The 13059-nt window shown below is 39.4% G+C and overlaps 1 protein-coding gene across 1 annotated transcript in view; it reads left to right on the top strand.

Moving 5' to 3' along the window:
• LOC126092047 (transferrin) overlaps positions 1 to 13059 on the top strand; it is a 173379-nt gene that overhangs the window by 157686 nt on the left and 2634 nt on the right. The window contains exons 11-12 of the mRNA XM_049907456.1: positions 3196 to 3345; positions 3521 to 3628. Of these exons, the coding sequence (XP_049763413.1) occupies positions 3196 to 3345; positions 3521 to 3628 (258 nt within the window). The remainder of the gene's footprint in view (positions 1 to 3195; positions 3346 to 3520; positions 3629 to 13059) is intronic.

Here is a 13059-nt window from a genome sequence, read left to right as displayed (position 1 = left end):
CTGGTAAATACCAAACAACACATTGTTTGGTGTAAGGAGTGTAAACATTGGACAATTGAACAATGGAAAAATGTTGTTTGGAGTGGCAAATCATGGTACACAATGTGGCGATCTAATGGCAGGGTGTGGGTATGGCGAATGCCTGGTGAACGTCATCTGCCAGCGTGTGTAGTGCCAACAGTAAAATTTGGAGGTGGCGGTGTTACGATGCAGTCATGTTTTTCATGGAGGGGGCTTGCACCTCTTGTTGTTTTGCATGGCACTATCACAGCACAGGCCTACATAGACCTTCTAAGCACCTTCTTGCTTCCCACTGTTGAAGAGCAATTCAAGGATGGCAGTTGGATCTTTCAACACAATCGAGCACCATTCATAATGTACAGCCTGTGGTGGAGTGGGTACACGACAATAACATCCCTGTAATGTACTGGCCTGGACTGGGACTTATCTTGAATCCTATAGAACACCTTTGGGATGTTTTGGAATGCTGACTTCGTGCCAGACCTCACTGACTGACATCGATACCTCTCCTTAGTGCAGCACTCCATGAATAATGGGCTGCCATTCCCCAAGAACCCTTCCAGCACCTGATGGAATGTATGCCTGCGAGAGTGGAAGCTGTCATCAAGGCTATGGGTGGGCCAAAACCGTATTGAATTCCAGCATTACTGATGGAGGGCATCACGAACTTGTAAGTCTTTTCATCCAGGTGTCTGGATACTTTTGATGACATAGTGTATATCTAATGGGGGTGTTAGATCATCAAAATCTCAAGCTGGCTGGACGGCCCTGCCCACAATGCTCCAAATGTTCTCAATTGGGGAAAATCAGGTGACCTTGCTGGCCAAGGTAGGTTTTGGCAATCATGAAGATAAGCAGCAAAAACTGTCACCATGTGCGTGCGGGCATTATCTTGCTGAAATGTAAGCCAAGGGTGATTTGCCATGAAGGGCAACAAAACAGTGCATAGAATATTGTCTGCCTACTGTTGTGCTGTAAGGGTGCTGTGGATGACAACCAAAGGGATCCTGCTATGAAATGGCATTCCAGACCATGACCATCACTACTGGCAGTCAGGCAGTGGTGGGTGACAGTCAGGTTAGTATCCCCTCTCTGTCTGGGGCACCTCCAGGCATGGGTTGATATCCCAAATCTGCCTGGGGTGTCTCCAGATGCATCTTCACTGCTCATTTGGGCTTATTTCAAAGCAGGATTCATCGCTGAGATTCCAGGCTGAATGCAGCAGATACCACTGCAAATGGGCATGTTCATATACAGGAGTAAACGGTAATCGGTGCAAGGGGCACCGTGAGCTCAGCCCCCTTTCTGTTAGCTGTCTATTAATGGTTCTTGTGATCAATAAAGCACCAGGTGCACATCATATTGATGATAATGATGCCTCTCTGACAATTACTTGGGCCTCACATTCTGTCATTTCTCTAGGTCAACCACATCCTTCTTGATGCTGTGCTGGTCATGGTTAACCCATTCCTGCCAATATCACTCAATAGTGGCATTGCTCCTATTAAAATGGAAATGAGCATATGGCATTGTGGGCCGGGAGTCCCCCATGCAAGGAAGTTCGTCCGCCCAGGGCAAGTACTTATTGCATTCAATGCCACGTTGGGCGACTTATGTGTCGGAGATGAGGATGAAATTATGATGAGGACAACACAACACCCAGTCCCTGAGCAGAGAAAATCTCCTGCCCCAGCCAGGAATCAAACCTGGGTCCCTTGGCATGGCATTCCACTGTGCTTACCACTCAGCTAATGGGGGTGGATGCTCCTATTAAAATGTTGAGTAATTCATTGATTACTCCAACAGGTTTCTTTCAGCCCAGCTGCACATTCTCTCTCAAACGCTGACATCTGCGTATATTATTCATGTACGCGTCTGCGAGGCATAGTTACTGTCCAACTGAATACACGGAATTAAATTGGCAAAGACTTTTTATGTCCTGGTTTCAACATGTCCCCTTTTTTACTGCATTACTCATTCATCTATCAGCCACTAAAGTTTACAGTTTGTATTTTCCATAGATACCTGTTCAAATATCACTTTGTGACCAATTTGCATAACTCCTTCATGGTGCATAACTTTTTGAGAGTGTAGTTCCCAAAAACATAAAAACCTTTAAAGATTAACAGTACCATTACTTTTACTCCACTGAAGAATATTTAAATGTATGAGGTATATTGTATAAATAGGCATGATTTGCAATTTAAAATGTACACATAGAAATTTAAGTTCTCAGCCTTTACCTGTATGTATGTATGTATATAAACAACTGATCTATGCAATGTCTTATGCATAATGTGCTTTTGTGGATAAGAGGACTAATAAAAATACAAGACAATAAACATTTTGAATGAAGTTGAAATATCAGAGGATGGTTCAGCTGCTGATCCAATCCATAGCACATCTCTGTCACCACAGCAGACTAAAACTGTTAATAATTAGAGATGCAACAGTGCGGAAGTTTCTATCTCACCTCGAAGAAATGATAGACATGTATTCAATAACCTATCAGAAATATTAAATGTAAATGCTTTGGAGTTTGAGACAATTAAAGAACTTTCTGTGTGACAATTCCTGTTCCTTTGAAGAGTATCTTCAAAGGGGCTTTTAAAATTAATACATTCAATTATAAATATAATTAATAGGAATATAAAACTATAATATTTCCAAAAGTTAAGTTAGATTTAAATAAAATGTACATTTGTGACATCTCTTTCCATCCCAGAGACTTCTCTCATGGATTCCCAAAACATGATTCACACAAAGTGAATATCAGAACAGTATTTGTTACTTGATTGTAGTTATGTAGTACATTTTATTAATACGATAGAACTTATTGAAACTCACTATCTTTTAATAGCCTCATAATTACTACTAATTAGTAGTAAGTGCTTAAATATTCTGGAATGTTGTTATGTAGTGTTTGGTACTTAGAGATTGTAAAAAGTATAAGACAGCTGGAAATGTTGTTCTCTATTAATGTTCATAATTAGATGAGTATTAAATCAACAGTGCAACATACAGATTAATGAGGTGGTGGTTTTTTTTTGTGTGTGTGTGTGTGTGTGTGTGTGTTGGGGGGGGGGGGGATGACAGGGGATGGTTGTAGGTAGTGATTCTAGTTTTGAAAACGTTGTACATATGTCATCAGCATTTAAAAATGTCACGTTTCAGGATGGAATTCGGCATTAATAACCCTGTTAAGGAAAGGCAACCTCCCTGCTGCTTGTCCTTTCTCTAGAGCAGTTGGAATGTTCTTTTCTGACATATGTGTCAGTGGAGTAAATACTTCTGAAGTGGCTTTCAAATCATTGTGCCCCTCAGGTATGACTTCATATTATTTTATTATCAATTACTTGCTTACCTATAAAAACATGTAGCACGCATAATGGTGTTAACCGTGACCTTATGTGGATATTCTCAGTTGCTGTAGACAATTAATTTGAAATGTGAATAAACAAACAGAAAACACTATTTAGTAATATATTTTCTTGTTTAGAGAGAGAGAAGAAAATGTTTGATGGAGAGACTGGTGCTTTCCATTGTTTGGCTTCTCAGAAAGGTGATGTTGCTTTCGTAACAATTGACACAGTCATGAGAAATACAGGTGAGTTGTCTGAAAAAAATATTAATCATTATGTTAGACAAATAACACAAAAAATCAGTTGACACTTTAGGTGACATATCTTTAAGGCTACTTTTCATTTTGGCAGTATTTTTTCCCAGGAAAGATGAGACCTTATGGTCACAAGTCACGAGGGAACTCCCATAAGGAATCAATCCTAAAATGAGCAAACGTCAGGTACACTTTCTGAAGTAGCTAATGGAGATAAAGACCTGAAACTTTTACAGTGTACAGCTGAAACATCATTCTCAAATCACATAAAAAATGGTTAATGTATTTTATATGTTTCATGAGTAATCGTTTTTTTTTTTTTTTTGTTCTATAAGACAAAAAATTAAAACTTTTCTAAACACCTTGGAGCTTGTAAATCTATTCTTTTTATCACTACTGGTCTATATTTTTATCTAATTAATCATCGTTGTATTAAAAAGAGATACAGTAAGTCTGATGTCTGTAGCAGTCATAGTTTTTGAGAAAAGTGTACCAGAAGGTCAAAAAATGTAGTTTTGAGAAAAATGGTATTGAAGTTTTACATGCACGAAAGTAATGTACAATGTCATACAGACACACTTTTAAAACATTCCAGGGCTATATTGTGGCTGAGCTTCTTGATCTTTATCTTCTTTTCTTTGATCTTCTGGCTATCCTGGCCTCCTTGGTAGCATTTCCTGCAGAAATATCAGCATAACGGATACAGTCCATGTCAATCTTTTTCAGTCCCCTTTCAGTATTGATACCATCCTTTGTTCCCAAGAGTCTTAATACATCAGTCTTTTTTGACACACCAGCATTGAAGCACATCACTGCATCATGAACACAAAATTTTAGTGTTTCTTTTCTAATGAAAACAGTTTTTGGTAGCCTTGTCCAAATGACAGAATTCAAACTTTCATTTGGGTTTTGAGTTTTTCCATGGAGACACTTTTTCAAGAGCTCTTGTTGGCTAAGATCTCTGAAAATCGGTTTCACAGCTAGCAGGATTTTTTCTGGAATTGAATGTTTGTGCTTATAGCTGGAAGATGTAGCTGGGTTGTTGAATTTGCACCAGCTGTCAGGTCCCCGTGGGCAAAGGTTATGTTGTGGTTCCTCATCTGTTGAAATTTTATGAAAGAATATAGCCCAGATGGTTCTCCTCGTTGCTTCTACATTGTTGCAGTTATTTCTAATGGCCATACCATAATAAGTCTGAATCCTGTCTATTTCAGCCTTTTGTCAGGCCCCCTTTACCACCTAACTTTTTTTCCTTACATATCTTTAGAAGTCGTGATCCCATTCTTTTCTGTACATGTCCTATACATTCCAGTTTGTTAATTTTGAGTCTAGGCCCATAAGGTTTATCTTCTACCACTTTCTGATTAGCCTTACTGTCCCTGTCCCCAACATAGTCTGTATAGAGGATACCTCTTGACTGCACAGACCTTTTGAAAATGTTAGCAACACCAGCCACTTCCATGCCACCACTAGAACCATCATAGTCCTTTTTGAACACATGTTGTATAGTGGGATTTTTGCTACAGATGTCACAGAACTTAGTAATAATTTCAATATCCAGAACCTTCCCTGTATCAAAAGAAGTTGCTGACACAATGCCATTTAGGGATGTATGCCCACGTTTCTGCCAACTGCCATCAAAACCAGCAGAAATTTGCCTTGGGTCAGATTTCGTATCATTCAACTGAACTGCTTCTTTGGCTGCTTTCAACATTGTAGATTCACTTACCTCAGCTACAACTGCACCAATAGTCTTGTTGTAAACATCAAACTTTCTTGGAGGTGGAATAATGTTCATCACTGCACAAAGAACAGCACCTGCACTTCACCCTTTTCCAATAGATCTAAGTGCATACACTAATCTTATATTGTTTTCATACAATCTGCTTCTTGTTACGTGGGATGACATTGTATTGGCAGTACAGCTACATTTCAAACATGTCAAAACTAAATTACAAACAATTCCCTTGGTTTTCACCACATCTTCGTGCAAAGTAACGTTTCCACCACAGTTTTTACAATTTGTGTGTTTTTCGATAAGTTCACGTAATAACCTCATGGAGATCAGAATGTTTGCGTCAGTAACAACAGAAACACTGTTCACACCACATATTGAACTATCACGCATTTGAGAGGCACTTGGAAAACCGGCAGCACCTAGAAGCTTCTTGCTTGAAGCACTGACACTCGCACTGACTTCACTTTCAATATTATTTTCTGACCTCTGTTCAAAACTAGCAGTTTTGTGTTTTATTTTTACATATTTATTTCCACGAAACTTAGGCTTATATCCAAACTTCCTTATTCTACCCATTGTGTTACAACGTTTCACAAAATCATTACATTTGTATCATCAAAACGTAAACAACTAGGATGAAGAAACTGACGAACCATAGTCGACAATGCAGTCAGACTGGCAAACATCAGAATAACAATTCTCTTTTGCAACCCAAATAAAGAGTATTTATATCCGTGGAACATAAATGATTGTTGTACAATAGTCAATGCTGACTACTGCGCAAGACACAGCAAAAATGGATGTGGCGCTAGTTACCATGCTTCACAAACAAATTAATAACTCTGAATCTAATAATCAGATTTGTATGAAACAAATGGCAAAAAATTCAATTTTTTTGAGCCTGTTCGCGACTGTGTCCCCTTAAGGCTAGCCCCAGTGAGTCAGTTTTCCTTTCAACTTGGCACAGATATTGTTATTGTCCGGGTACTATGGGATCTAGTGAATGGCCCCCTCCCCATTGTTGTGTACCAAGCTGCAACTTTGCTGAATTTTCTGAGCCTCACAAAGGCACAGAAATGTTACAAACATCTCTCGTCATCTACATCTGCAACACATGACATGTCACCAGTAAGTAATTGAGCCACTTGATTTATGTACTGTAACACAATAAGTGTTTCTGTGGATGGCTGGAGCATGCTCTGCAACACCGATCTTGATTGTATAGAAATACATTGCAAAGGAGCTTCCAAATTACAATTAAGTTGTAGAAAAAGCTCAGAGGTGGCCACCCAGAACTATTCCTCCTCATTCACATTGTTCCTTCCTTTACTGAACTTCACAACCATTTCAATAACAGTAACATAGTCATTGTGTGTTTACAATAAGCTTCACAAATGTGATGGGGAATAGACTTTGTGTTCATAAACTGCGTGAATTCATTAACTCAATGTGGTACATACATCCCATCAAGAAGGAGAACCTTCAGAGATATTCAGTGAGACAAAGTATAAATTAATAAAAGGCAGCTTAATCTTCATACTGTATTAACAATAAACTATCAATATTCATGTTTACACCAGTTAAATTTGGAAGAAAAGCTACTCCTTTGAAAAACGTGCTGCCTTCTCACATATGTTACATAGCTACTCCTTGTATATTATTGGTAGCTTAATATTTACTTGATTCCAGTGGTACTTTTCAAAGGAAACAATTATTATATCTACAAATACTAAGTGCTGCTTATATTGCATTACTATTTTTGCAGCTTTACAAAGAATACTGCTACTTGGCTGTTTATAGTATAGGGCGGTTAAAATTAAACTTCACTGTTTGAGAGGGTGCCCACGAAAAATGAGTGATCATAGGACAATGAAACTTTGTGGAAACATTTTAAGTACATGCAGAAGAGAAATAATGAATAAACCAGTGAAAGAAACACATTTTAATTTGTACAAGAGAGAGTTACATTTGTTAACTGCATACCGTGTTTACATTCCAGGTTACAAACATTGCTCAATGTGACAGCTATCTGCCCCCGCGACAGCCTGGAACTGCACTAGAGATACCATTTCACAGTTATTAACAGCAGTTTTCGAACAATGGACAGTGGAATGTTTAACTGTCATGACACAACTAGTGCACTGCTTGAAGGTCATACATTGTATCCAGCATTCTCAGCCATGGCAACAGTAACTTCTTCAACAATTTGTCGTGCAGTTGGCCATTAGTCTCTCCCATGAGCAATTCCCAAATCAACAGTTTATTTGAACTTCTGAATTGTGTTCTTCAACCCCAGTGCAGAAAGAGAACCTCTCAATATTCCTTTAATGCATCTATACTCACAAAGAGCAGCAGTACTAGTGTCATTGTTTTGATAAAACTGCTTTATTAGTAAAGCTCTGCTTGCCTTGTCCAGACCTGTGTTGACTGATAAAACCATCCTGCACACTACTAGTCCTTCAGCTTTAGAATGAAGGCTGCTACTTGACATGTAGTTAACGTAACTTTGCTATCCTTGACTCTAGATATTCAGATAATTTGTAGAAAGAGTGGCTAATGATGATTTTTTTTTTTTTAAATTTTCATTTTCTTTCAGATTGATTGAGATTCCAGTACCTTGCTTTATGTTAGATGGGAGCTTGCTGGGTATCTTTGCAGCAGAGTGCATAACTACTCTATGTATCCTAGACAAGAAGGAAGAGTCTACACGAAAATTATTTATTTTTAAATTTTTTACCTGGTATTGTGATTGTTATCATAACTCAGCAGAAACTGATTTTAATTGTAACTAAGACACAATATTAAAGTGTGAATGTATTGAGAAGCGAATATAAGAATACCTAGATCCTAAAATAAGACTCTGCAACAAGTGCAGTTACCTACTTAACACATATAATGGGATCAGAAGTGCAAATACCATTAATGCCAGAATGGTCGTTTCAGAGTGATGTGTGCATGTCAGTATTACCAACTCCCCGGTGGTCTTGGGATTAAAGAGCTCAGTTAGCAATACAGTTCTTTATTCAGTAAGACGGCCATACAGAGGCTGATGGCACTGACTCAGTAGTGTGTGAAGACACCCAGGCAACAGCCACTAGCTCAGCATAGCACATGATGGCATGCTTGGCCTAGCGACATGAGAACGCTGGGCAGGAGCACTTTCTTAATGAAGTGATAATGGCTGGTATGGCCTTGCATACCTGAGACTGACATCAGGCACGCAGCACGAATATGTGCTGGGCAGGTGGCCACTCAGGTGAATGGTCGGACACATAGACTGCTGGTGTGCAAGCTCTGAACCCAGGACCCCCACAAACACCCAGAGACTGGACAAAGTTGTCCTGGAAATGGGCACTTCCCAGTGGTACAGGCTCATGCTCTGATATTGTCATGTCTGCCAGCAGGCCATAGACCAACAGCTAGCAGATGTTGCAGCTAGATGTAGATGAAGCTGACTGGCTCACACAGGACTGGCAGTTGCAAGCAGCCTGTCTTGGGTGTCAGCAGTAGTTGAAGACAAGGTACTGCTAGAGCCTCAGTAGTGAGCATTTATAGTGGCTCTGCCCAGCTTCGTTGTGAGAAAGCCTCACCTTCGGTCATGTAAGTGACCAATGCAGTTCAGTGTTGGGCCACAGCCTGAGGAAATTCATCTTGCCACCTCTAACAACCAGGTTTCATAGGCAGCTAGCTTTCTTGTCTTGCCACGGGTTGTGAAGTCTGCACAGAGGGACGTTGCCACAACACACAATATTCTTACTGCTCACTTCTGCTGAATGAACGCTTTATTTGCTTTATGTGCACTGCTCCAGAAAATAATTCCATAAGAACATCGTATGCTATGGAGGTACCAATTTTGTTGAATGCTATCACAACCAATTATCAAATGTCAATGTCATTTCCTTTGTAGCACTTTTGTCTCTTAACTGCTGATGAATCCCATAGCTGGTGTAGATGCTACACACACTTGCAATTGTTACCCACTTGGGATAGAAACTGAAAATGGAACTTAACTTCTCAATAGTCTTTGTATTGTCAGATGAGAATCTTCGTTCTGGATGGATGAACACAGTGTTTAACCATGGAAAAAAGTAACAATTTTAGATAAATTGAGACAGAATTTCTGGTTGGTACTGAACTCTCAAGAAACAAAAGTTTAGTACTGCCAATAAAAAAATATTTAAGTAAAAACAGAAACACTATCCTAGCTTTCAGAACTATTAGTTCCTTCTTCAGGGAGGAGAAAGGGTTAGGTTGAGAAAGGTTAAAAAGGAAGGCAGGTCACTCACCTATCGTGAGAACAAATGGAAGCAAAGGTCTTCGTTTGCCCTCATCCTCACAGCAGCTGGGTCCCACTCATCCTGGGCTCTGAGTCATCTGCCCTTCCCTTTTACTTGCTTCAAACTACCCATACCCCTCTCTCCTTCCTGAAGAGGGAACTACCAGCTCTAAATCTGGAATAGTGCTTTTACTTTTACTTTCATGTGTGCATATTTGACGATACTAAACATTTCACTGGCAAGCAATTTTGTTTCATAATTGGTTAGATTTTTAGTTTCCTCAGTTGAATTTTCTTAGACAATTATAACAAAATTTGCATGGTGAATATCTGTTTTTCTTTCCATGAAACACTGGAGCCACAGACCTATTTTTGTTACATAGCAACATCATTTCACTAATGTTTATAGCTCAAGTTTTCAATTTTTAACTTCCAGATTCCAGTTTTAGCAAAATTATGTGTTAAACAATGCCAGTGGTGTGGTACATACTATAAAATGTGACTAATTATGCACATGAAATACGGCACAAAATTTACGTAAAACGTACACCACCATGTAAGTATACTGAAAGCAGAGGGAAACATGTAATGGGGCTCAGTTATGAAAGGTCAAGTAGATTCTTTACAGTTAGTTGACACAAATATGCCCCCCTCCCTTTTTTTAAGGGACACTGGAAGACAACGAGAATGCGAAACAAACCTACATATTTGCTGGCAAAATACCTGATGGAAATGCTAACCCCTTATGTGAGTAAATGTCCTCATCACATCAGCAATTTTGTGGATTTTGTAAAATGCCTCAACACTTCAGGCTTAAAGACTCACATTTTCTGGTGAGTTTTGGCGTTGTTTTGTTATTCATCAGGGTGCCTCTACGAGAATTACTAGAGCTTACTGGTCAGAAATTTGAAGTGAAGACCATTGACCTTTGAGGTATGTCCAATTGGATACTCACATGAATTGTCCATTATGTGGATGACACATTTGTCATCTGGCCACAAGTAAGGGACAAACTCTTTGACTTCCTTACACATTTGAACTCCATATACCCCAACACTGAATTCACTATGGAGACCAAAGCAGAAAGAAGACTAACATTCCTGGACATCATGGTGAAGAGAAGAGCTGATGGCACACTAGGCCAAGGAGTGTGTGGAAGAAAACACACAGTGTCCTGTATTTGCATGCAGAGTGCTGCCACCACCCTTTGCAAAGGAATGGAGTATTAAAAACACTAGTAAATATGGCGTGCACAATCTCAGACACAGAGTCTGCCCCAGGAGCTGGAACACCGTGTAATTGTATTCCGAAAAAACGTGTACCCAGAACGGTAGAGTAGGTGTGCTCTCTGCCTCATCACTACAGTATGTGGAGATAGAGAAGTCATAGAGAAAGAGGCAGCCACTGCCTTTATACCATACTCTGGTGCACTATTACTGAAAGTCAGATGCATACTGAAGGGGAACCGAGTAAAAGCTGTCTTTTTTCCTGCGCAGTAAAACACAAGCATTAAAGTAAAGTGTCAAAGATGATCTCAGTTTGCGGAAGTCAACATATACCGATTGCACATCAGTGTGGAAAGACATATATTAGACAGACAGTGTGCACCGTCAGTGATTGTTGCCGAGAACACCAGAGACACATTCGACTGACATATCACAATAAGTCAGCAGTTGCAGAGCACTTTTTGTACGAGAATCATGCGGTAGAGTATGAACATACCAATATCTTAGTGCAGACTTCCAAATACTGGGACAGCGTCATCTAAGTGGCCATGGAAATTTGCACCAGAGACAATCTCATCAACCAAGATTGTGGCTCTAATCTTAGCAAGGCATGGGAGCCAGCATTAAGTTTAATTATGAAGACTCTCAGCAAACAAAATGATCTGGGTGAACAGAGAAAGGGAACCTACATCAATGCTACCACAGACACCGCCACTATCATCTCTGCAACCACCGATGCGCAGTTGTGGACTGCATGTGGAAGGCTTGTTGGGGGGGGGATACAAGTTGGCTGTACATTCTCAGCAGCTCAGTTCATCAGTGCACCAGATGATGGTGGCATTTATGATCACCAAAATATTGTGCCCGTTGGAGACTATGAACCACCAATATGCTTGTGGACTATTCGATAAACAAATATTCCAGGAGAAACAGAAGAATCACAAGTTTAAAACCATCTCTGGAGGTCTTTTTGTGTGCTTTGCAGTAACATGTATTGTGATCACCCACTATCCCTTCTTTTTCACATACATGACTCGTCCTTCTCCCACAAAGAAACACAACTAGCGGTGGTGACTTTCTGTTTATGGACATTCTCTTGTAATATGTGAATTTGAAGAGAGCTGCCATACTTTATACCCAGTGAAAACTTCTGCATTTCCTTATTTTCTTCCAACAGCAGTACTTTCTGCCAGCAGCAGCATTTTCAGTGAATAATCTCTACTACTGCTGACCCTATCTGAAAACTGTTTATGCATATTGAGAACATTAGTGGTCCTACCACACCTACCTACCTACCTACCACATTGAGCATTCATCCTCAAGTATAACATACTCAGTTCTATTTGTCAAAAACTTTTGAGCTAGCCGTGTAGCTGTGAAAATACTCCTTATGATCATATCTTGCTTACCAGTCAACAACGTGGTATAACATCAAATGCCTTTTGAAGATCGAGGAAGATGGAATTTGTGTGTTCCTCTGCATCTGCTGTTTGCAAGACAATGCATATGATGGGAGCACACTATTTTGTTTTCGACAAACAGGAAGTTGTGTTTCACATGAATGTGTTCTGAGAGAAGCTCCCTTAACTCCTGGAATGTTCTAATTTTCCAAGTTCAAAATCTGCAGTAGGTTCCTGCAAAAGGTGGAAGTTAATGATATTGGTCTAAAATTCCACCAATCCATTCAATCTTTTGATCCTTTAGTAAACTGGAGTGTCCTTTTCAAGTCATGTAGCACTACTTATGTTAAATACATTCCCAATAATTGTGAATTAGAAAAGGGGCTGGTTACATGGCATATTTCATCTTTATAAACAAATGCATTTTTAAATGTGGAATTTAATTTTTGGCTTCTGTCTCTTACTTCAGTTTCATTCGTGTTACATTCAATCGAATATTTAGATTTGTGCATTGAATTTACATATCACTAGAACTTACTACGATTTTTTGATAGATCCTCCACCAGTATGTGACTGTGGAAATTAAACTAGGGTCCAAACCTAGCCCTCCTTAGTTCCCATTAAGTTTTCTCTGTCAATTTCAATCCATTCCTTTTTTGTGACGACATTGTAACAATCTCTGTTTTCACAATATTCTCTGAATACTACCATTGAATCATGGTGGGTCTTTGCAGTCTTCTGTTATTTCAATTGATACATGTTGATCTAGATCACAATTTATG

This window comes from Schistocerca cancellata, chromosome 1 (assembly GCF_023864275.1).
Source record: "Schistocerca cancellata isolate TAMUIC-IGC-003103 chromosome 1, iqSchCanc2.1, whole genome shotgun sequence".
NCBI classification, from domain to species: Eukaryota; Metazoa; Arthropoda; class Insecta; order Orthoptera; family Acrididae; genus Schistocerca; species Schistocerca cancellata.
Note: the sequence above shows the minus strand (reverse complement) of the source record. Positions and strands in the feature narration are given on the sequence as shown.